This window comes from Gavia stellata, chromosome 4, assembly GCF_030936135.1.
Source record: "Gavia stellata isolate bGavSte3 chromosome 4, bGavSte3.hap2, whole genome shotgun sequence".
NCBI lineage: Eukaryota > Metazoa > Chordata > Aves > Gaviiformes > Gaviidae > Gavia > Gavia stellata.
The window spans coordinates 4,964,478-4,989,505 of record NC_082597.1 but is presented as its reverse complement, the minus strand read 5'-3'; the positions used below and the strand labels follow the sequence as shown (position 1 = coordinate 4,989,505).

General features: G+C 44.5%; 1 protein-coding gene across 1 annotated transcript in view; it reads left to right on the top strand.

Moving 5' to 3' along the window:
- The window catches only part of SFMBT2 (Scm like with four mbt domains 2), a 103,010-nt gene that overhangs the window by 63,653 nt on the left and 14,329 nt on the right, over positions 1 to 25,028 (top strand). Inside the window, exons 9-15 of the mRNA XM_059816903.1 lie at positions 2,377 to 2,459; positions 5,949 to 6,075; positions 12,377 to 12,490; positions 13,712 to 13,754; positions 14,323 to 14,393; positions 15,575 to 15,714; positions 23,367 to 23,476. Coding sequence (XP_059672886.1) covers positions 2,377 to 2,459; positions 5,949 to 6,075; positions 12,377 to 12,490; positions 13,712 to 13,754; positions 14,323 to 14,393; positions 15,575 to 15,714; positions 23,367 to 23,476 — 688 coding nt within the window. The remainder of the gene's footprint in view (positions 1 to 2,376; positions 2,460 to 5,948; positions 6,076 to 12,376; positions 12,491 to 13,711; positions 13,755 to 14,322; positions 14,394 to 15,574; positions 15,715 to 23,366; positions 23,477 to 25,028) is intronic.

Genomic DNA, 25,028 nt, shown 5'->3' with positions numbered 1-25,028 from the left:
AATGCCATGTGCTAATGGAGGTACTGGGTACATGGTACCTCCCCATGTGCTAAGGGAGGTAGCTTATATCATGATGCTCCATGAAAAGGCTATATATGGGTCCAGGCTTGTTGGAAGCCAATTCCTGACTGCGATCCTCTTGGAGTCATCCTCACTGGTCTGCTGAAGTGAGTTATTGCAAACTCTGTAACTGCACTCCCAGTTGCCACTGAAGTCTACAGCAAAAGGTCTTCCAGCGATTTCAGTGGTGCAGGGCCAAACGGTGATAACACACTCAAGTTTTTATACCTCGCTGAAACCTTGTCAATGTGACTTTTCCATCCACTCTGCCAAGATTTTGCGTGGCTTGCAATTAAGATTCAAAACCTGTCCGTGAGGGGTTTAAATCAGGGATGAGAGAACGTGCAGGGTGCGGGCAGGTTTTTGGGTCTCTGAAGGCAATGTGCTCTGGCAGCTGGGGTGGACCCCAGGTGATCTAATGTAGACAACTACGCTGTGGCTGTCCCCACCTGAGCCCATCACCCTAGCTGCTTCTGCAGTCAATGGAGAGTGAGAGGGACTTTCACAGGGCAATTCTCTTGCAGGAGGACAGACAAATCACCTCTAGATTTGCCTGTTTCTCCATTGACTCTTTAGGGAACCCGGGGTGACAGGCACAGCTATAGGCATCTCCACTGCAAACATCTGTATGCGATCAGATGAATCCCCTTCTGACGCGAAGTGATGTGTACTTCTCCTCCTGTTTTCCATTTCATTTTACGTAGCTGAAAAGTATCTGGCAAACAAATAACTGGAGAGAAAAAAGGAGATGGAGAAGAAGCGGGAAGAAAATATTGTCACAGAAATTGGTTGTTAAAAAACAGTGCAAGGATTTTTTTTCGTATGAAAAATGAACATTCTGTATAAGTAATTGCCCTTTTTTTACTTCCCTGTGCATGTTTATTTCTAGCTTTCCAATTATTATGCACTTTCATGCCCCACAGAGACAGGCGTCTTAGCTCAAGGCTTTATCTCATTAATTTGTTTGTCATGTATGCAATCATTAGGATTAGAAGTTCATCTTATCCCAGATACTTTGCATCTTAGCAGGATGCTTGGGAGTTTATTTTCAAAATTTTTACCTCCTTTTTTGAATCTGGGTGACTGATAGGTGACTCCACTCAGTATTCCAGTTCTTTCTTGCCTACAAAAAATTTCACGATTTTCATTGTCATAAATGATTCATTCCCATCTGATGTTGAGTGTCCCTTTTTGACCATCAATGAAACAGGCATTGAGGGATGTTCTGTGAAATGAGGCCAGGCTGAGATGCCAGGCAGGGAGATTGAGAGGAGAATTTGGCCTTTAGGTGACTCCTGAAACTTTCCAGTGAGGGTAGTTCTGTAATAATGTTATTAGAGTATCGACAGTATCGTCACAGGGCCCTGGACAGGATTTGCACTCATTGGTTTCAAGCAATGTAAAAATATAGACTAAGAGGCAGGCAAAAGAAAAAACAAAACCACAAAGTAAATAAAAAACCCCTTCTCTGTCCCAGGCATTTATTGCCTAAATAGCCAGGTAAGAAGAGTGGATGAGCAGAGGTCTGTTTTCTCTCTCTGTGATGGGATTGTTTGAGAGATGCTCATATAAATCAATGTTGCTTCACTTTTTTTTTTTTTCCTAGAAGCAGAGGCTGAAGGGATCATCTAATTGCTGAGACTTTAGTCTGGGAGCTGGGAAATCTGCGTTCATTTTCCTGCTCTCCTCCAGATTTCTATACAACCTTGGATAACATGCTTACTATGATGGGATTCAGCTCACGTACGCTGAGCTGCTGGAAAGTCAGTCATGGAGGGTACATCCGTATCAATGAAAGGAGAGGAGAATTTATCTCATGCTTCGAAAGAGAGGATGGATCAGCTTGTGACTGTGCTGGTCCTCTCCCTGTCCACTGCTGAGGGACCCTTGATGTCCAGCTCCATAACTGCATCTTTTAGATAGCTAAAGGAAGGAGAAAGAAGTCCATGACTAGCCCCACCTGGAAACTGGGGACAGTAGCACTTCATGGTAGTTATGGGTTTATTAAAGCCGAGGAGATGCTCACAGGAAAGGGAAGATAAGGAAAATAATTATGTTTTATTACTTTTTAACAAAGACCTGGATTTTTCAAAGTGAAATGCAGAAGGTGCGTGAATGGGGGCTGGAGAAGCGTTGGCATTAGCTCTCATGGTGTATAAACAGGCATCTAGAGAACTTGCCTGCTGATACTGCAGAGTTCACTGAGGCAGGGTGGGATGCTGAAACACAAATGGTTGTCTGCTTGGGGCCCATTTCGTGCTCTCTCGCTGGTGTGAAGTGGTGGCTGATGGCACTTTCTGTTTTGTCACCCTGTAGGTTACTCTGGCCAGGACTTTGACTGGGCAGACTACCAGAAGCAGTGTGGAGCGGAGGCAGCGCCTCACCTGTGCTTTAGAAATGTAAGTTCTCTTTTTGCCTTTGTGTCGCTCCTGCGGATCCATGTGAAACAAAATAGCTTGCACAGAAAAGCTGCAGCCAGCCTTCGGGAGGTTCCCCCAGACCACCACGAGTCTGTCTTAGGAAGGAAGCTGGAGAAGTGTGTCAGGTTTCCATGCCTAAAAGAGAAAAAATGTTATCTTACACTTGTCTTTGATTCATTGAGATTTCCTGCTCTTCATCTCCTTTCTGTTTTTGTACAGCACCTAGCACAAGCAGGATCTCAACTGACCATTACAAGTAATTCAAGTGCTATTGAAAAAAATAGGTAAAAAAATTGCATGATATCATCTGGCCCTTTTCACATTTTGGGTGTTTTCTGTGGTTCCCAGGGGGATACACTGAACCAAACCAAATGTGTTTAAAAGCTAAGGTTGAAACTGTTGAGCTCAGAGTGTGAGAAGAGTGAGTAACCCGCATGGATGCTCTGGTCTTTGGGACAGTTCGTGTGCTTCTTTGATACAGCAACAGTGATGTGAGAGTGAGCAGCACATCATTACGCTGGAGGCCATCAAGATTCAGAGCTTTGGAAATAGTCTTTTGTAGGCTGTTTTCTGACAATGACAGTTCGGTGTGGCTTGATCCGACAGATATTCATCGCTTGGTGAAAGGCAGATGTAGCCTTCTGCCTTTTCCAATAACCTGGTGCTCTTCTTCATGCTCCCATCAACTGATGGAAGTTGAGATCCCATCAATAACTGAATGTGTGGTGGTACCTAAAACGAGCACGGAAGGGTTTGCAAAATAAAGTGGTGTTGTGAACGGTGGACGAGCAGGTTCCTCCAGGAGTTACATAGCCTTTCACTGCGCTCAGAAGTCACAAGACTGGGGGAGAGGGTGTTTATGAAAAGCAGAATGGAGACAGTCTTACAAGACACCAGGTATGTTTTTGTACGGCCTTCCTCATCTGTGGTGGCCCAAGGGCATCCTGGCTTGAAACAGACCTTTGATGGTGAATTGATGAATTTGAACACCTTTTGTTGATGAATGCAGAAGACATGTATCATCAACAGAGTTTGACCTGGGAGTCAAATCAGAGTTAGGATTTCTTTGCCCCATTTATTGTGCCATCTTATGCAAAACCCTCTGCCTCAAGGGACTTCAAGTGAAGATTTCTGAAAGCGCTGAGGGAAGCTGGACAATGCTGCATCACACCAATAGAGTGGGACAATTGTCACATTTCTTCTCTTCTGCAAGAACCGCTCCCTTTTCTTTATATCTCTTTTCATTTTGTCAAGTAATGGATCTGTGCATTCAGCACTGCCAGCCTTGAGAAGATCTTCCGAAGATTAAATCAGGTCTAAGCACTTTTTTTTTCTTTTTTTTAAGGAAACTTTCATCAGATGAACATGTGTCCGTTATTCTTTCACTCTCGCTAACACAGTTCTCTGCAGAGAGATGTAACCTTGCTGTTGTCGCTTGTGCAACCTCCCTGGCAGGTCGGTCCATTTGTTTCGTGGCTGTGAGCAGCTCTTTGATAGAAGCTGTATTGTAAGCACATCTTCCACCTAGTGCAGCCAGACGTGGTGCTGAAAGCGGATATTCTGTAACTGTTTTCCCCGGGGGGGATATTTAACAAGGAGAGGCAGTTATGAAATGGATTGACGTGACCAAACGCTTAGTAAAATAAACTCCCAGCTAACTGTTTTGCCATTGATTCTGTATAAATTAGCCTCCAGCACCGAATTGCAATGAAAGGAGCCGGTGTGATGATAAATGACGTTTCCTTGTTACGCAACATAAAAGGCATTTAGACAAACTCACCCTGCTTTTCTGCAGTCCTGGCCATTGGCAGCTTTTGCAGGGTGAAGCTGATCTGTGTGCTGAGCAAGGCTTGCGACAGTCCGAGCAATGTTTGAGACTAGCAGCACATTCTTGGAAGGCCTCTTGATGAAAAAAAAGACCGAATCCAGAACTTTTTAGTCTCCCACAGAGCTCCTAGTGATTGTTCAAGGTGACGTGCCCATGGTCCTAAATGCTGTACAAATAGCAGAAGGGTTGAATCTGAGTCTGGCTTCCAGTTGCTGGATGGTGTCATTTTGAGTCAGTGACAATTACTACCTATCCTAATTATTATTAGCCAAAATCTCAGCCAAGAGGGGGAACCTTTTTGTGCTACTGTGTGCAAACAGAGGAATGCAAGCACTCACAGCTGATGTGGTGCAGAACAGGTAGGACAGAGGGGAGGAAAATGCAAGGAAAGGGGTCCATGACATGGCCACAGGCATTGCATCAGTGCATTTTAGGGATGGGGTTGGTGGGGATATTGGGAAGGGACTGAGCATAACTGAAAGGAGAGGGGACACTGGAAGGGGCAGAGGGTAAGGATGAAAGCATGTGAGGAATAGCTTGAGGCTTGGCTTGTGGAGAAGGTTTTGGGGAGGGTTGTAGGGTCTTGGGATTCTCATGCATTTGGGATCACCTGCAGCAGCTACAAACAGGAGCTCTGGTTTGTTGCGTTAGGGCCGAGCCATCCTGGCTCTGGCAGGAGCAGGAGGGGCTGGCCAGGCCAGCCTCGAACTGAAGCAGTTTGCCAAGGCATACATTAGCCTACAGCAGTGGTAACTGAATGATTTGAACTGCAGCTTCTCTCAGGCTCCCAGATGGTTAGTATGATGGGGGATGCTGCATTCTTGCAAGCTCATGACTCCACGTTTTGGTTCTGTGTTTCTTACGTGGGGTGGTGACCACTCATTTGGGGATCATTGCTGTAATATCTGACCTGACTTTGCCTTCACTGGAGAAGAGCGGGAGGGCAGTAGGGGCCTCAGATAACCTGTGAAAGACCTGTTTCTTAGCTGCTGTATTTAAGCGTACAGAGGTACTGCTGTAGCAGTAAACACAACTGGCTCCATCTACACCCACCTGCAACCAATGAACTTACATATCTGACGTCTACAGAGAAGGACCTTGTACACTGAGCTTAAAATTCTCCATGAAGGAAAACATACTGGAATAGTTTACTCAAATTTCTCCAGCCTCAGTCAGCCCAGGCAACTAAACATGTGAAGAAGTTTCCCTGGTCTCAGGCGAGATGGGTTATTTGCTTTACAAGGTTTCTCCTAGCAAGGTGAGAGATGCTCAAGCACAGCAGATCTGGGAACCCTCTGTGTAATATCCCATCAACAATGGTGGACAGCAAATGCATCGCTAGCAAGCATTCAAATACACTTGGAGCTGGTGTGGAGTAACCTCCTCCCGGTCTCTGAGAGTTAGGGATTGGCATAAACCATGAAATACATTGCTTCCTGATTTGATGCCATCATTGTTTTTTCATATGGGTGTCCAGGGCAGCTCCATTTTCAATCTGGATGCCTTTGTGTTCTTCAGTGTCTACTGTACTTACAGTGAAAAGCAAACCATGCCAAATTTATGCTTCCCAGTGGACAGCCTAATTAAAGTCGTGCAGTGCTGCAGTGCCATGCTTCAGTGTTGGTCCTTGACTCTTTCAGACATCCTTCAGCCGTGGCTTTACTAAGAACATGAAGCTGGAGGCAGTGAACCCCAGGAACCCTGCAGAGATATGTGTTGCTTCTATCACCTCAGTTAAAGGACGGTTAATGTGGCTTCACCTTGAAGGTATGTGCTGTAAAGGCTTCTTGTGTTCGTGTGGTTCACTCAAACACTCTCTTAATTTTGACCTTCATCCTCTGCACAAAACTGCTTTCTCCAGCCTTTCCTTTTTATACACGTTGACCAGTAATATTTTATAAAGAATTATATTTCCCTGCTCTCTCCCCGAGGAAGCCACAAGATCTTCCACTCTCCCATCCATGTGGACTCTATCAGCGTGATCTCCATTGACAATAGAAACCTCGTCCCTGCCATCATGATAGACCTCCATCCTCAGAATGGATGTTTGCCTCACTTGTGCGGCTGAGACCTCCACTGTGATTCCCAACAGACTCTCATGGGATCTCCTGTCCCCTTGCAACCTCCTTCCCTCCCTCCCTCCTTCCTTCCTTCCTCCCTCCCTCCCTCCCTCCCCTAGGTCCATAAAACTTCTGCAATATATGCTGCTTCCTCATCATCATGTGCACACATCCCTACTCCCTGTGATTGTGTAATTTCCTTTGTAGATCTAAGAGAGCTTTTGCAGGCAGTAACTCTATTATACAGAGTTTAGAAAGCCATCACCCCATAGGGAACCCCACCACTGTACAAGCAGTATTAGGAGAGTGCTGAAAAAGTAGCGGAGCGTAATACCATATGAAAACTTCCATTTCCACCTTTCTTGAAAATAAAGTGTAGATGAGCTCATTTTTATGTGGTTTTGCTCTTGGGACTTTCTTTCTCAATTCTTCTGGGCAAGGACTTCTTAAGTAAGTGTAACTTAGAACAACGCAGGGGTTCTTCTTATTATTGCTTTAAAAACAGTGTTATTTATAAAGTCACTGAGAGCAGAAAGCCCTGCTTATTTAAGTGTTTTGATGGGCGCTGTGATAAACCATAAAGTTGTTTGGCATCTATCGTCGTAGCATCTGTCGTTGTCACAACATAGTTTAATTTTTACCCATCAAGGTAACACGCTTGTTTGAAGCTACTGGCTTCATCTATAAGGGATATAAGGGCTTCAGTTTCCCTCTGAAATCAATAGTAGTTGGGTCAGCACCAACTACAAATGTAATATGCTGCTTTGCTTTCTTCTGGAGAACCATGAAAATATCAAAGGCACTTCTGATGGCCCATAGTCCTTCCTGCTCATCACCAATCTCTGTAAGATCTGTGCTTCTGCATCTTGATGAATGCATAAGGCAGACGTGCCATCCCTTGTGCTGCCAGCCCTGGCACAGTCAAAAAGCAGCATCTTGCTGGAACCCTCCCATTTGCAAAATAAAATGCATTTGTTTAAGCTACCATGATGGTTCAGGGAGACGTGATGTTAAAATACCTCCATCCCTTCGTTTGCAATCACATGCTGATAGGTGGATACTGTGCAGCTGTGCTTATGCATTTCTGATAGATGCAGCTAGATATTTCAAGGCACCCTGAGAGATTGGGCTGATGAAAGAGCAGCATCTTTTAAACACTTTCTATGTACAACCTTAGAAATACAATGGCATGTTGTCTTAGCAAGCTGGGAGGAAAGCAAGATGCAGTCATATTCTGCAGCTCAGAGAGTCGTGCATGTTGTTGGTATCCCAGACTCGTAAGAGGAGGAAAGGACGGGGAGAAATGAAGCTTGTGCTGGGCTCTGGGTTACAGAGTTGCCCTGAAGCGAGCAGAATCAAAAGGAAACAGAGCAAGTCTTTCCTTTGCTAAAGTCAGTGACACCTGCTTGCTATGGGAGCTCTGTAGCAGGAGGTGGGAGGGAGGAGAGGAGTCACCCATGTCTCCTCTGACGGCTCATGGGGTCAGGATGCTGGCTTATGAGTGATTCTTCTGAAGTGCATTAAAGCTGGGCTGCTGTCAAGATTCTTTCTGCAAAAGCAGTGTGAACCCTCATTCTCAGAGACGAATGCAAGTTTATTTTGGCCCTTCCAGGGTAAAACAGTTAGGAAAGGGTTAATGTGAGTACAAACCATAGTTGAGCACACGATTTCAGGAAAGGACAGAGGAACAGGAGTTGCAGCAAGGGGTTCTTCCAGAAATCCCATGTGAGATGAAGTCTCAAGCCTGGTCTACACAAAAGATCACCTTCCCTCCTCTGCAAGATGCTCAGCTCTCATTATTTTGGGGCTGGAAGACAGTGGAAGCCAGATTGATGCTAACTGTATTGCTTCATCATCACTTGGTACATCACCTACATCATCATGCTACATTGATTATAATAACCCAAGAACTATTTCAACATCTGACAATGTGCAGTGTGATTTGTACAAGAGGAAAGGTCTCTAATCAAAGCCCTTAAAGTTAGTAAAAACATTGTCAGGTAACCCAAAGTACCTCATTTGTGCTAGCAGCTTGCTCTAAAATGTAAGAAAGGCAGATGTTCAGTGGTGTTTAGCTCTACAAAAGTAGCATTATATGGTAGACAAGGCTTTCCTGATGCCTCCATGATAAATCCTATTCTCAGAGATTGATAACTCAGTTGCTACCTAAAGAGAGATTCCTCCTGACCTCAAGCTTGTGCTTCTCGTGTCTTTGGTCATGGTTTGGGCTGGCGAAGATCTGGGGAGAGCAGAGCTGCAGGCGTGTCCCCAAATGCAGCAGAGGTGGAGGATGTAGGAGAGCTGGGTTGTCATCCTTCTCCATCCCCGAGATGTAACTGTCACCCCAGGCAGTTTGTCTCCTCTGGGTTTATCTCCAGTGTACAGAGCAGGTACGACTTTGCAGCTTTGCTTTTGGTAGAGCTGTGTGCAATAGGGGTTTTGGTTTTTTTTCATCTAGGATAACTGGTGGCCTTCTGACTCGAGGTGGCAAAAGCTCATCTGCAGCCTGGTCTGGGCACATGGCAAATATTCTTGTTAAAGAGCTGGAATCAACGCTTGTTTGAAATTCAGTTCTCATTAAGGCTGTTGTCGAATTTACACCCATCTGGTCAAGGAAGCTGGCCCATTTTGGCAGCTCCCCTTCTTAAATGGCCAGGTGCCTTCACTTTTATACGCAGATTCTGTGGAGTTTGGGAATTTTTCTTCCCCCCCCCCCCCCCCGCCCCAAGCTGTAATACTTTCAAAGGGACTCAGTGTTCGCTAAACTCTTGCGCGTTAAAGGGAATAGGAAGTGCTGTTGCTTGGGTCTTTAAACCAACTAGTCCTCCAAGACCCTGGATAAAGGCATGGAGAGGGCCACGCACTCCCACCTTGCTCCTCTGCCTCATCTCTTTCTCCCTGCCTTTTACCCTTTTAATTTCTTAAAGGACGTTTTTTACAACTTGCTATAAAAACCCCTGTGTGCATCTCCTTGTCTTTTGAGTTCTGTTACATAGATGCTTTATGCTTGGTTTATATCTCAATATCGGGAGTGGAATGATCTGTAGTAAAAGGAAAAGATGCAAAAGACTGCAAAAATAAAAAGTTTTTGCTGCTGTTGAAATTCATGACTATAGTATGCACAGTGTTAGACTAAAACTGGGCATTAAAAAAAATACCAAAACCCTGCTTGCAGAGTTGTAAAATAAGTGTGGCTTGAACTGTGTCATGGTTTTTTGACTCCATTAATACACTGTTGCTTCTAACTGATTATTTATATTCTGGTAGCAGCAAGACTCCCCAACTACCATGGGAGCCCATCGCTGAAGACCTCGGGTCCCACCGTTTATCATGGGCACGTCTGAAGCTTTCATTGTTGCCCTCCCAGTTTCGCTGTTTGACAGCCCAAACTGCAGCCATAAAACAGGACGCAGTAGTTAAGCAGCGTCGAGTTCGACATGAGGGAACATCGCTTAATAAATCACGCTTTGTACAGTAGCAAAACTCTGTAAACTTCAGGGCGAGCGTTTAATGAGCAGCAGTATAGTTCCCCCGCGGTGGAGAAGCAGCATAGGGCTGATCCGAGGCTGTGCGCATCCCATCACTTTCTGCTACTTTATTGCTCATCATCTGCATTGTTAATTTTTACTGGTTCATTTTAGATTTTAAAGCTGAAGCTTTCTGGTGTGAATTTATACAAGTAATAATGTACACTCTGCACAGCCTAGGACTTTGAGGAAAACCCTTTAATCACTTCTCCAGGGAGGTTTTCCATAATTTTCCCTTTGAGAATTTTCCAGAGTTGCTGCTCTATTCGGCCCAAGATTTGTAGCAGGAGATGGAAGTTTTCCTCACCCTATTTCCAGTCTCCCCATTCTCTTCTTTTCCATTGAACCTTTGGAGTCTCACGGACATTTCTTAGTCTGAGAAGATGGCAGCATAAAATGCAGCAGATGAAACTATTGAGTCTCAAACAAGCTGTTTTCCACTTATATGAGTGAGGCCAAACGGAGCAGTAAGACGTTGGAAGCGGAAGGCAGGGTTATCGATTGCCAGAGGGAAGAAGCAGTGCCCGGGAGGACAGAGTAGCTGTGAATATGTCTTACAAGAGGAATAGCGGTGTTGCAGGAGAACAGACATTATGGTGCTTCCTTGCTCATCGGGGCAGCTGGAGCTGTAAACTTTAAAAACAAAATTTTCCTGTCACATCTATTGTTGTTTGCAAGCAGGAAAGTACATTTGATCTGTTTATTGGCTCAGAATAACACTGTAGAACAGTTACAGTAATGAAAATAATGGATTTTCCCAGATCTGGTGAAATTTCAGTGGGGACTGTGTTGATCTCTTACTCTGTTTAGGATCTGCTCGATCCATGGCTTGCTGACTTTGTGCATGTCTTGCCACTGACTTCAGCAGTTCTCACATCAGTTCCTTAGCTGGATTTGTGGCGTTAGGCAAAAATGTTTTGCCCAGTGGAGAGTGCAGCTTTCATCAGGTTCAAACTGAGCAGTGGCCTCTTGGTATTTTCTCGTGGCGGGAAATGGTTTTGCAGGGAATGCCAGCTGCTGAGACCTTGTGTCCTGTATTGTGTGCCTTCATCCCATCCTCTTCCCTCCCCCATATCCCAGTGAAATAGAGACTGTATCTTCAATGCATAATGCGTGAACACAATGCAGGGCTCAGAGGAATACCGTGAAGACATCCATGAATCTATGTAGACATCATGATTTCATTTTTTTAATTATTTCCTCCAGCAGTGTGAGCATCAGCACTTATTTTGCTGCTTCCTTTGGATTTTCATACAACCACACACTCTCAAAGTGCAGCAAGTTTATTACTGGAGACGAGATTGATCCAAACGGTGCGTCTCAGCCTCGATGCCATTCCCATCACAAAGTTCAATTACTGTTTCAATTACACTGGAAGCCCTTGATGAACATTCATTAGTGGGAAGTTCCCCGTAGTCATCTAGCTGTGCACAGTCAAACACTGCTGCATTAAGCAGGAGGCAAAGATGCTGTAACAGATGCAGAGGCGAGGATGCTGCAAGGGAAGCTGCTGATCCTTTGGTCTCTTTTATTAGGAGATCATCTCATGCTGGTGCTGAAGCTCTAGGTCCTAGGGTGGAAATGTCAGAGGGGGGTGAACTTGCTGGCTAGGCTGTGCCAGCGCAGACAGACTTGAATTGAAGCAATTAGATGGTGTCTTGACTCAGGACCCAGAGTTGTTTTCAAAAGAACTCAAAGCCAGCGGGAATATTCCCATTTGCTGCAACGGTTTTTGAGCGTGACCCACATAAACCAGGACAGCAGAGTGTCTAATAAAGGAGGCATAATGACCAAACTGGAAGAGATTTGCTTTAAGCAGAGATTTTCAGTGGGGTTTTTGAGTCAGTATTATGCTAGAGATCTTAGTGCATCTGTCCCACTTGGGGTTTTTATACTCTCCCTTCTTGGGTGATCAGCTTACGTTGTAGAGGAGCCCTAGGAGAATTCATGGCACCTCTAGACAGAAGAGTGGCCATCTACCACCCTTAAAAACAGTGACTCAAGGGCAGAACTACATGAAAAAGCTTCAGGGGGACATTGGGGCATAAAGGACTATCGCATTAGCTATCATCCTGTTACAGCCCATGTGCACTCTCTTACCAGTAAGAGCAAGCACCCAACTGGCCTTCTGCTAACTTCGCTTGTGCAACTCTACAGAAAAAACAAGGGGTCAATCACGCCGTCTTGTTGGGTAATGTCATGCATGTTTAGCCTTACTGTCTTTTGGCTGCTTCACTGCACACCCTTAGAGTGCTCTTAATGGGGCTTTTCGCTGGAATCACATTGCACTGTAAATGCAACAGCCTTATCACTGCTGTCTGTGCAAAATTGAAGATGAAATGGTGCCTGATTTTGATGCAGGGAAGCAGATTTATTTTTACCTGTTCCATTGTTTGCTTCCCTTAGTTCATGATGAATGCTCGAATGGCTCTGAGCTTGGTATTCCCCTGTCTAAATTACATTATAAATTTGTGTTTATAGGTTTACAGGTGCCCTCTCCAGAGTACATAGTTGATGTAGAGTCTATGGACATTTTCCCCGTTGGCTGGTGTGAAGCAAATGCTTATAACCTAACTCCACCACACAAAGCTGTTTGTAAGTACATGGAAACCTCAAGTACCTTAACTGGTGACCAGGCTGTAAGTGTACTGTAATAAATAGTAATAAATCTAATTAGTGACCAGACTCTGCAGCACTGGTATTATGCAATTTGTACTTGTCTGTGTGATCAGTCCCTCCAAAAATGGGATTGTTTGTGCTGGGAAAGGCTGTTACGTGGTTTGGGATTGCACGGTGTGGGTTGTGGGTTTGCGATGGGGTTGTTGGAGTGAAACCAGATTTCATTGCACTGAGCCAAGTTCACTCAGGCAGCTGAGTGAATTAGGGACATGGGATCTCAATCAGGAAAAAACCCCATAAAATGTAGGGTGGAATGGATCTAAAGAGGCCATCTGGGTGCTCCCTCTTCAAAACGGGATCTAATACATCTAAACTGAGAAATGTTTGTTGGCCTCCTGTGGTGGACTTTCTGCCCCTTCCCAGGGTATCTGCCCCATTATTTCATTGCCCTTACCAGCTCACAGATTTCCCTAGCGTTTAATTTAAATCTCTCCCAGCACAACTAAGCCCATAGTGTTTTGTCCTGCCTCCAGTGCATATTAAGACCAATTTCTTTCCCTTCCATTTGCATTTGAAGGCAGTGTATGAGTGCTCAGTGGCTTGGTGTTGTTCTCCTGATCCTCACAGAAACTATCCAACCCCGATCTCAAGCCACCAGATGAAAAATTAGCCTTGTTGTTTATATTAATTAACATCTGAAAGGCAAATTTTAAAATGTGTCAGCCCTTTTGAAGAGTTAAATATGCTTAAGTTAAAAATCAGGCAGCCGGGGCCTAATTTGGGAGAATACTGCTATGGCAACATAATACAGCCTTATCGCAATTTATAGCTGGGCATAAATTATGCTGGAGGTAATCATGCTTGTAAAATGTAATCTTATCCATATGTGTTTCTGTATGGAAAAATATTTGTGTTTTTATTTTAATTTTTTTTTATGCTAGTCCCATAAAACACGATATTAGCATTCCAGAGGAAAGATTAAATCTATTATTACATCTTTAAAGTAGGTTTTAATGTTGTAGTGACTTACTTAAAAAATACCAAGAAAAGATGGCGATAGTAATTAAGTACCATTTCATTGTGTTACAAGTCATTTTATAGTCAGTGCATTTATATGGCTTTTTATGCATTATGGGTATACTTTATAGGACAGAAGGGTAAAAACCTGTTTTTTTCTTCCTTGTTTCATTTTTGCAGTGCGAAGGAAGAGAAGAATTGCAGTTGTGCAACCAGAAAAGCAGTAAGTTTTTGTTATTTAAGGTGATATTTCTACCGGGATGCATCAGGTCTTCCAGGGGAGATAATACACAGCAACTGAGTGACTTTGCTAACTACTGCCCAGATACTGCAGCAGAATCAGCAAGGGGATTCTTTTAAATCTAAAATATTTGTGAGCATATTAGAAAGTCTTTGTAATAGATTTTTTTACTAGCTGGGACTGTGTAGCCAGTGTCTGATGGCCAGTAAGGGATGCTTGATGGAAGATGGACATGTACCAGGAGGGCATTTCCTTGTCTAGCCCTTGCAGTTTCTAGAAACTAGAATTAAGGGATTTAAGTGTGAATATTAGCAGCCTGAAGGGCTCAAGTTCACAGACTAGAGCATATTTTTGGAGGAGGGGGGGATCTGGGTACTTCTTCTGCAATATGTTGGGCCTGGGGTATGATAAACCATGTGGAAGCAGGGTTGCAGTTGAGGTGTCTCCATTCCTTGGTCCAGGCAGGCGCTGGTGTGACTCTCAGTCCAGCCTGAAGGCTGGTTCTGCCCCTTTGTCCTTTCTGACACTATTAAATATTGCTGTTCAACAGATTACCATCCACAGTGCCTGTTGAGAAAATACCTCATGACCTCTGCCCAGTTCCGCAGCCAGACACAACAGGTAAGGCTGCTCAGCACCAGCAGGATCCTTGTTCCAAGGACCTGTTGCCTGTATGGAGGGGGATGACCCCAAAAAGGGAGCGAGCGTGTCATACGGGTGGGGAGACGGGACCGCATCCTTTGGGGGTGTAAGGCAGTGTAGACCCACCAACAGTGCGAGGAATCTCTGATGTACAGCATGTGAGGGTCTGGTCCTCCATGTGTGAACGTCGTGTCTTGCCGGGGTTATCGGAGTTCCCCTGCAGCTTGCCCATTTCAGCTAACGATGTTAGGGCCAGGCTAATGAAGCCCTGGTGGAGATGGATGCGACTTTTTAATTGGCATCAATGAAATTGCTTACACCAGGACTTAATGCGTCCCTGTGGTAGCATCATGACTGTGTGGCATGGCTGCTACTTCTGCTAAAGGCAAATTTTTCTCCCCTTTAGCAATGGCAGGAGGCTCTGAGAGTGCAATATTCATCCAGTTAATTGCATAGACTCAGCAGGAGGGGCAGGATTTAACTCACTTTATTTCAGCAGACTGCAGGGCATGTGTTGGCATCTGAGCCAACATCTCAGGGCCCTGTTACCATCAAATGGGGAGAAACACGCACTTTTTGGGTATGATAACCAAAAAGTGGATAACCACTTGGATGGCACAGGAACCACCTCTAGAAGTACCCGCTTCTCTCCGTGGGCTAGAAAGGAGCCCTGAGTAATTAGCCCAGACAAAGAAAACTGCTCTGTAGACCTGTGCTGGGTCAGGGGAGTGGCACCTCGGTGCTTACTGGGTTGGACGGTAGATGAACAGGGGTTTGTGGACCTCTCCACCTGAGCCGATTCCGTATCTGTGAGAGGCAGCTAATACATTCCCTTTCTAGCAAGTTGCAACTGAGTTGCTCACGTCTGTCTGCGACGCGAGTTATGAAAGAGCCTCGGGTCACATTATAGATTAAATCCTTTCCCAATTTTCATTCTGGTAGGGTGTGCAGTCAAATCAGTTGCTATTAAAAGCAACTGCTTTTCTCGTGTCAGATGAATTCAAGTAGCAGAGGCTTCTCTACCTCCTGTCCCAGGGAAGACTTCCTTGTGCCTCATTTACTCTTCTCCCCTCCCTCCCACATCTAGGAGGAAGAAGAAGGGCCCTTGATTTGTTGTACAAAAGTGCTACACGCACATCAATGCTACTTTCTCCTTGCAGGCACCATCAATGGGAGATACTGCTGCCCCCAGCTCTACATCAACCACCGCTGCTTCTCAGGTCCATATTTAAACAAAGGCAGAATAGCAGAGCTACCTCAGTCTGTCGGGCCTGGCAAGTGTGTGCTGGTCCTCAAAGAGGTACGGCTCAGCTATCTTTTGGGGGGATTTCAGGGGAAAGCATGGGGCGTGGGTTGCCAGGCCCAGAATTTGAAAAGGCGGTACCTAAAATTGTCCTGGAGCCCTGTAGTGGTTTCCGTAAGTCAAAACTGCAAGCTGGGAAGAGAGGGTAGGTATATGAATTGGGGGTTTTGATGGGAGAGGTGACATTTTTGAAGCATGGGAAGTTCCGTTGGTTGGGAGCAAGTTTCATCTAACTGTGTGCGAGAGAATTCATGCTCTGACTGGAGCCGTCCCCAGAGAGGACCTCTGTGGTTGTTGCCATCAACCTGTTTCTCCGCATGCACAATGCTGTTGGGCCAGCAGGTTCGGTGTGGGTGACACCTTTGTATGCGTGACCATGGTCCGATGGGGCCCAAACCATCAGAATCCAAAGTGAACAGGAGAGAAGGCCAAGCAGGGGTGTGTGCGATGTGCTGAGTGGAAGCTGTGGAATAGACTACCCAGGGAGGTAGTGGAGTTACCCTCCCTGGAGGTATTCAAGGAGCGTGTGGACGTGGCATTGTGGGACGTGGCTTGATGGGCATGGTGGTGTGTGGTGTGGTTTCTTTTGGTTTGTTTTTTTTTTTTTTTGGTTGGTTGTTTGTGGGTTTTTTGGGTTTTTTTGTAATGGTTGGACTTGATGATCTTACAGGTCTTTTCCAACCTTAGTGATTCTGTGATTCTGTACCCAGCTCTTGCTGAATGTGGATGGGTTAACCCCATGCAGCAGGGATGGAGGAGCACCTCCATCTGTTCGCTTTGTCCTGACCAAATCAGTGCTTGCTTTGGGCCAAATCCAGAGTGTTGAGCTCTTGCTGTTGACCTCAGAGAAAAGCTAGCTTGTCTGAAAACAATGCTTAAATATTTTCCACACATTACAGTCCATATGCAGATGACAAGCGAGATGACTACAGGTGGTAGAGGACAGCAAGATGGCACTGTTGGATAAGTGGGGTGCCATTGGTGCCTTGGACACCATTTCAGTTTGACCTGGGTCTTCCAGAAATCCAGATCTTCCAGCTTTCTGATCTGTATCTATATGAACCCCACTTGATGTGGATGCAGGGGCATATCTGAGCTCCCTCTGCCCTTGGTGGAAAAGCGTGGGAACTTTTAGGTCTCTATTTAACTGATGTATTTGCAAGACCCTCAGCGGCCCAGCTCAGGATGTTTGCTGTTGTCTGAAATGAGATGAATCCAAGCTCTTAACAGAAACACCTGAAAGGTGAGATTCTTCCCAAATCACCCACCACTTTAGAAAACACGTCTGTACTGTACTGTAGAGTGAGTCTGGTGTCCCCATTCACTTCCTCATCACCTACATGCACTGCTTTATACACAACAGCACTGCTGGTTGTCTCACGTGGTTGAAAGCTGGGCCGTGAAGAGAGCCCAGTAAACCAGCTGCCGGTGCAGGTGGGACACTTGGGTCTCAAAGAAGCAAGTCAAAAATAGCAGGAAAAAGTGGTTGCAGAGCAAAAGTTAACAGCTGCCAAATTTGAGAGCAAGTCCATAGTGGCTTACTGATTGGGGAGCGTTAGCAATCTGCTGCTACTTGAAAAACAGGCAATGAAGAAGCAACATGGGGGAAACATGGGCGTGCACAGTCAATATTTATGCTAATGTGTCTTCCTCCTTTCCTCCTGGAATATGGATTTTGAAAACATAAGCAGTGCAAAGCTTCTGCCAGGTCCTCCCCTAGTATCTTAGGGCTTTGTTGCATAGACTGACACCAGCTTCTCCGAGTTCCTCAAGAGTGGGACCAATTACCAACTTTGGAAAACAACCTCAGTTTCCTACAGAAAGGTTAGTTTCTCTTACTCTGCCTTCTCACAGAATTGCTTGCTGAAGGAGCAAATAGCAGTGTCAATGAGACATGGGCGTCTTGCTTTTGGAGACATGAATGACTTCCCAAGAAGCAAGACAATGGCAATGGCCCAGCGTTAGTCAGTGTTATTTTGCAGCTAAATTCAAGCTCATTCTGGCCATGGGGACCAGGTCCAAATTCTAGAAAGGGTGAAGAGAAGACGTTCAGGGTGTTGCTGTAGGGGACATACACCATTCTCAGCTGCTGCCAAGACGAGAGAGGTGTCAGCAGCTCAGAGAACCATGGGCAGGGGGGAGGGTCGGGGTACCGAGCACATGGAGGAGGCAAGAAGTGGCAAAGAAGACATCCCTGCACCGAGATGAAGATCTGTAGCAGCTGCCAGAGCACCTAAAAGGACTGCAGAGCTGAGTGGTCAGAACAGTGCAGGAGATACCTCCTCCAGCCCAAGACCACGGCCACAAGGCTTTGCACAGCTGAAGAGCTCACAAGGGTCCCCATGCCTCCGAACCCAGTCTCAGTGCTGAGCTTGATGTCTTTGTCTCGCTTTACACCCGCTGATGATGTGGCCCCGAGAATGCAAATGTATTATAATTATCTCTCTCTCACTATATAGGAAAATTGCAGGCCATTGTAAATTATGCATCAGCATAACTTGTCTGGAATAGATAAATTATACATGGGCTTTACTTTGGCAACACACAGGGGAGGGTGGGAAAGGCAACTCAAAACAACAGCTACGAAGGAAAAACAGAGTCAGCAGCAGTCTGGTGAGAGCTTTTTAAATCACCCTGGTCTCCAGCCATAACTCACTGCCTTTAGAGACACTCTAGTTAAAAGTCTGTGCCGGTCGCCAGCCAGTTCACAGTGGGCAGCAGTCTCCATGACGGAGATGCTGCTGTGTTTGGCACTGATGGCAACCCCAGACTAAAGACAGCTGAACAACCAACTCCTACCCCATTCGCTGGCCTGGATTACCTCTAAAGCAAGAAGAGAGCAGATGTCCTCTCCCCACTAGCACCAGGTGATGGGAGACCTTGGTCCTGGCTGGGTGCTGAGGGAGTAGCTCCCCATCCTCTACCTTCCTCCACACAATCATGAGGGATTTAACAAAAAATGCAGCACAACTGTAGTTCATGATGCTCCTCAGCCCTCTTTTCCCTCAAGGTCTTGTCCTTCCTTACCTCCATCACTGATGCAGCGAAGTGGGTGCTGGAGCTGGTGCTACCAGCCTGCATGCTAATAGTGAGATAGCTGTGGGTCAGAACTGCTTGGCTCTGGATTAAACAAGGTTAGGAGATACCCTTATAGTGTGGAGTAGGGACATCTCCTTCCATTTGCGTAGTATGGGCTGTTCTCACCTGAAGTGTCATGAGAGAAGCAGCACAGATAGGTTTGCTTTTGTGCAGCACCTCTTTTCCAGAAGAACAGGTATTTCTGCCGAGTTCTGCGTTGTTACTGCGTCCCCCTGATCTCTGCCCAATTGCTTTGTCCTAGTGTTGGATTCAGAGGTTGTGAGCTCTGCGGGGAAGAAACTGCTAAGGTGCCTTCCAGAATGGCAGCCCTTGAGCAAGATTTCCCAGCAAAATCTTGAGAGTGATTGCAACTTAGTTGGTAGTATGATCAAAAATACTGTTTTTAATTCTGTGTGTTTTTGTGTGCGTGTATCCTTGCATCCATGCAAAGCCTTAGGTGAGTGACAAGTAACTCTTGTGCTTTCTAGTGCCAAACTTATTTTTAAAGCCTGGCTGTTCATTATTCCTGGTGCCAGCACAAGTCTCTGCTGAGACCAGTGGTTTATCATCATTTCTTTCACCCCAAGAGGCCAGTGAGGTGGTAGTGCCTGTTGTTTAACATCAGCTGCAAAGCTTATCTCATTCCTGAGATACTTGTTTGGAAAAGAAGTTGAAACTTGGAGCCAAATACAGTGGAGACATCAACTATTGCCATTCAGCAACCTTGTCTGGGCTGAAAAATAGTGACTGTATAGTAGCTAAGATGCGTAACAAATGCTAACTTTAAGTTAAATTAAAATAAACACATTGGCAGCTTTAAATTTAGTTCTTGGGTCAGAATATCTAAAAAATACTTCTGAACAGCTCTTCCATCTATGCCAACAACTTACCACGGCAACATGGTAAAACAAAATGAGGTGTCTTGTTAAGACTTCAGGTGATCTATAACCCACCGTATCTTAGGGAAATATGCTGTTAAAATTAATTAGCCTCATTGCTTACTGCTCTTACTATTTTTAAGATACTTTGCTCTTTCTCTATTTAAAAAGCAAATGGACTTAAAGGTCACGTGACTGTCCCAACTGATGCAAACAGGAGAAATCAGCCAGTGTTTGTGAAGGAAGGCTATTGCACTCTGCAACTTGAATGTTTTGGAGCACAGCATGACTTCTTAGGAGAAATCTGCATAATTAAATCATGGTGCTCAGAAAACTAAGTAGGTTGTACTGAGCCTTAGGTGTATGATTGATCCAGGCTGATAACATTATCATTAGTGATCAGATATGGTGTTGGAATGGCAGAAACCTCTCTAGTCTGGAAAGATATAAACTGCATTTCTGCAAGAGGGTTCACTAACATCCTCCTCAAGACTGCTCTATGGACTTCAGCTCATCTGTCGTAGTTCCTCCAACTTAGGATCTGGACATCTATATTTTTGAAATGTTGTGGACTGTCATAAGCATGTCAACACTTAAGTGCCACAACCTTGACTATGACAACAGCTCACTTTTAGATCCTTGATCATCTAAAAGAATCCTGAAGAACTCTTTTTTCCATTATCTCTCTGTTCCACAGACATGTCATTATTCCAAGTGAAATAAAATGACTGTTTACTGTCCTGCCTGAGGCTAGCCTGGGAGTTAGAGTCCCTCCTGTTAGGTTGGAGATGCGGGCTCATATCTCAGATAGAGGAAGGAAATCTCCTCATAAGGATGCTGATCGCTGGGCTCTTGAACAGGATGATGGTATTTTGAACTGCACCTTGTCAGTGATACCTCCTGAGAAAGCTTCATCTGGGATTGGGACCATTAATGAAGAGAGGTGGAGAGGTGGGAAATGTGTGAATACCAAAAAGCTATGATGGGAAGAAAGGTGCTGAACTGCCCAGTGGCATCAGGCACATCTAGACATGCTCAGAAAAGTGCCCTTGTGCACTTGAAAATCTATGGCATGGAAAACTTTATAGCTAAGATCTCAGGTGCTTAAAAGGTTGGGTAGAGGCTTGTGGTGGTGCTGTGTGATCATGCTCACTGATGTGACTCCAGCCTACTGGACTCTGAAAATCCAAAGTTCAGCAGTATCAAAATAAAACCTCTTCGATGCGTAGCAGCAAAGGCTGGTGTTGTCTAATCCACCTTTCTGCTCCAAGGCACTGCTGGCTGCACCCAAACCATTCCTGATGGAGAGGGCTGAAAATAAACTACCAAAATCTCAGACTGGTCATACTCCAGCCAAAGAGAATTTAGTGAATCAGATCAAAATTTGACCAGTGTGATATTGGGTGAAGTAACGTTCCATCTCCAGAGAAAGTTGGAAACTGGAAATTTGGAAACTGGTCTAGGTTTCTTCGCAGTATTTGTTTTAATCAAAGTTAATTGTTCCTCAAGAACCAGTGTTCTTGTTTCTCCCTAGTGTTTAATAGTCTGTAATATGAAGTGATAATGTTGTTAGAAGGTAACACTGTTATCGTGGTGATGGACTTCTGCTGTAGGGTAAAATGCCAAACCCAATGACTTAACTTGAGATACAAGAAGAGTAAAAGCCAGAGGTTTTAAAAAAACATTTTTTCTTCCCTTAAAGGGATATTATTGTTCTTACAAAACCACTTTTTTAAACTGAGTTTAGAAATTTACAGAGTCCTGCTGATGACAAGCCAGCTTTGAGAAAAGTCCTGGTACTGTGGGTGTCTTTGCAGGGCTGGAGTTGATTGGTGTCTGGGATAATGCCCAGGCAGGGCCACACTGTTATTTTCAGGGTCAGGTTTTCTTTTCTTGCTCATTTCCTAACTGTTCTGACAACTCATACAAACACCATCATCCTGATAAAGGAGCAGGGCCACACCGTTTGTGGGAATGGGTCGGCAAGAGACGGTTTCTGCTCCCGGCTCTCCCACAGGCAAACGGGGTGGCTGTAGAAGTGTGCCGAAGGAGAGCTTTTCCTGCAAGCTCCTACACAGGTGTTGAATAACTCCTGTGCTGATCAGGAGGGGAACACATCTGATGAGTTGTGAGTGAGCGTGGGAGCTACCCAGCACTTGATGTTTTTTGAAAACCCACCTTTGGCTTCCCTGCATCATATCTCAGTGTCTTTGTGTCAGAGACCAGTGCCCCATCAGTTTGTACTGTGAGTAGCAGGCAAGAAAAGACGTGGATGAGCGACTGGATGGGCTCACGCAGGAGCTTTCTTTTGTTCCCTTGGGAATAATCAGCATGGCTTAGTAACTAGTACAGGGGGTTGTGTGATGAGGTGGGAACCACTTGGAGAGCTGTGGGTAAATCTGTGTTGTAGTTCCCCCTTGTGTGAGATAGGGAGTGTGCTCCTGCCCTTCCTCATCGAGTGCTTTGAGATGTACGGATGATCAGAGCTGCGTAAGACATTAGTGCTATTATTAGGCATTGCTTTAGGTCTCTCTAATTGCACTTTTTTGAAGAGCAGCTGGAGTACTGTTTCCAAGGGCCCAATGATGGTGAAATGAAATGAAATTGATGAAATGATGTTGAAATGAAATTTTGCTTCTAGTAAATAACCTAGCCAGGCAACTCAAACCACTGCCATTTTACATGGTAAGTGAAGCCCTTGCCTGAAAATAAGTCATCCTATGAGGTTGCTGGATTAAAAAAACAGGAAAAAAACCCCAAAACAGAACCACATTGCTCTTTGCAATATGACCTAGTCAGTTTTTCATTTCTGATGAACCACGTTCGTGGGTGCTGGGGAAACTTAAAGCTCATCGTACTGAAATCATTTGCAGGCCCCCAAAGAATTAAGAACAGGCGTTAGGTAAAGAGCTAAATTACATCAAAACCAATCCAGACTCACTGTGGGGTCATTCATGTACATACAATGCAGAGTGTTCAAACACATGGTCTGGTGCTGTTAAGAGATTTATTTTTCTTGTATTTATCTCCTTAGGCCAAGTGTAGACTATTAAAGCTTGGGTTCCCTGAGCCAGTAGTAGGAATCATTTTTATTCTCGGAGACTTTGGATTAAATGGATTGGCACATGTGTTTTGTTCTACAGAGTGGACACACACTGCGTTTCAGGCAGACCTCCTGCAAACTCTTTTTGTGTAGACTTCATTAATATTCTGTTAATACAGTCAAGACACGCAGCACTCAGATGCTTAAGCATATTGCTGACCTCAAGTATGTGAATTTCCCCTTTAGCGTTCACTGTGTAACGGTACATGTGACTTTGTACCTGGTTGAGCCGTCAGAAGTATTTTCATTTTTTATTAAATTGAGCCATTACGAATGCGGGGAGTGGAATCTGCTTTGGGTGAGAGGGTCTGTCTCAAAGAAAAACACTGATTAACAATGAGATCTTTGGGGTTAGCTAGCAGCTTTTAATGCAGTCACCAGATCAGATTGATGTGTCATCTACAATATGTTTGGCATATTGATCCAATCTGGGACCTCTTCTCATTGCATCTGGCACTTACCCTGTGCAGCCTTGAACCTAACTTGGCACCTGTAAGCTGCTCCTGCCTATGCAGCACCTGGGATCATATTCAGTGTGGTCAAGAACTAATTTTAAACCCATCAGTGTTGTCGGTTTTGTCTCTCAATAGGTTCTCAGCATGGTGATCAATGCAGCTTACAAGCCAGGGAGTGTTTTACGAGAACTGCAGCTAGTGGAAGACCCTCAGTGGAATTTCCAAGAGGAAACACTTAAAGCGAAGTAAGTCTTCAGCATATGCTCTTTTGTTTGTGAGGCTTCAAAAATGGAACTGATTGGTGGGAAAAAAAAAGGGAACAAAAGATTTTTTCTATTGTGAGAATTTTACTTTTCTAATTATCGTTTTGCTTCATTGAATTATTTGACTCGTTCTCTAGCAACTTAAGAAATGAAATATTCGCCTGAATGGTTCATTTCTATTGTCTTTCTCCAAGCAGCCATCCAGATTTTGATGAAAAATGCCATGTTTATTCAGTGAAGTCCTGAGTTTTATGATAAGCTGTTCCTATAAGCTTGGCTATTATTGAATTAATTCAATTCCTGGATTTCTAAATGTAGGAGTATTACTCCTTTTAATATAGAGCCTGTCACTCTAATGCAGAAAAACCCAGCGAGAACGAATGGCACCAAAAAAAAGTGCAAGCAAAATAGCAGGGACACGTTTTTCAGTAGGGGATCTGGGATTAAGATCAAGATTTGAGGCCTTTCTAGAATATATGCTTCAATTCTCATCTGAACAACACTTTTAGAAAACTGTGTATCTAGAAGATACTCAATTTCATATCATAGAATGGTTTGGGTTGGAAGGGACCTTAAAGATCATCTAGTTCCAACCCCCGCTGCCATGGGCAGGGACACCTTCCACTAGACCAGGTTGCTCAAAGCCCCATCCAACCTGGCCTTCCCCTTCCAACTTTAAAATTTACCCATTTATGTCTTCTTTATCTAATGGTCACTACACTGAGGATGTATTTCAACAGCCATTGTCTCTCTGAAAGAGGGAAGTCTCACCTAAGGTCTCTCCAGAGTCCCTCCAAAGAGCGATTCTTCCCACTTCAAGACGGATGTCAACAAATAGTTCTTTGAAGACAGTTCTCTCCATTGACTAACTTGGTCACCTTGACTTTTTGAGCACTGAAGTTAAATGCATTGAATCTCACCCTTTCTACTGAACTCTGTTATCCTTTTCAAATAAAAGCAAATTTCTCCTGGTTATTTGAAATGATTGGCTGTCAAATATGGCACTAGTGATTGCTATCGTATTTGGTCTTTGGCTGTGCAGATACTGCAGAAAGCTCATGTCTGCTCTGGTTGAGGGAGAGAATTGAGAACCTTTTATTCTGCATACTTGGAAACTGCTTTTCTAAGGGAGGATTGCAATTAGAAATGAAAAGCTACTAGAAAATGCTATTTTTATTTTCTTCTTTCACCCATATGGCAAGTCATGTTTTTGTGTTTGTCAGTTGAAATTTGTGGATGGAAATCTAAAAGTCATTCTTGCACATGCAGATTTTCGTTAAAACCAAGTCATTGTCCATGACCTGGTTTTTATTGATTCCAGGCTCCGACACCTTGTACTAGCAAATATCAGATAAGGCACTCCTGTAGGTACTTAGCGGTTGTGAAATCAAGTTGTAATGCCCCATCTTAATGTCCTATCCTGCAAAGACTTGAGCTTACAGGCAGTTTTCCTATTAGCAGTATCCAAAATAGGACTTTGTTGGGATTTCTCATTTGAGCATGGGGATCCGCCTTGTGCAAAAGCAGCAGTATC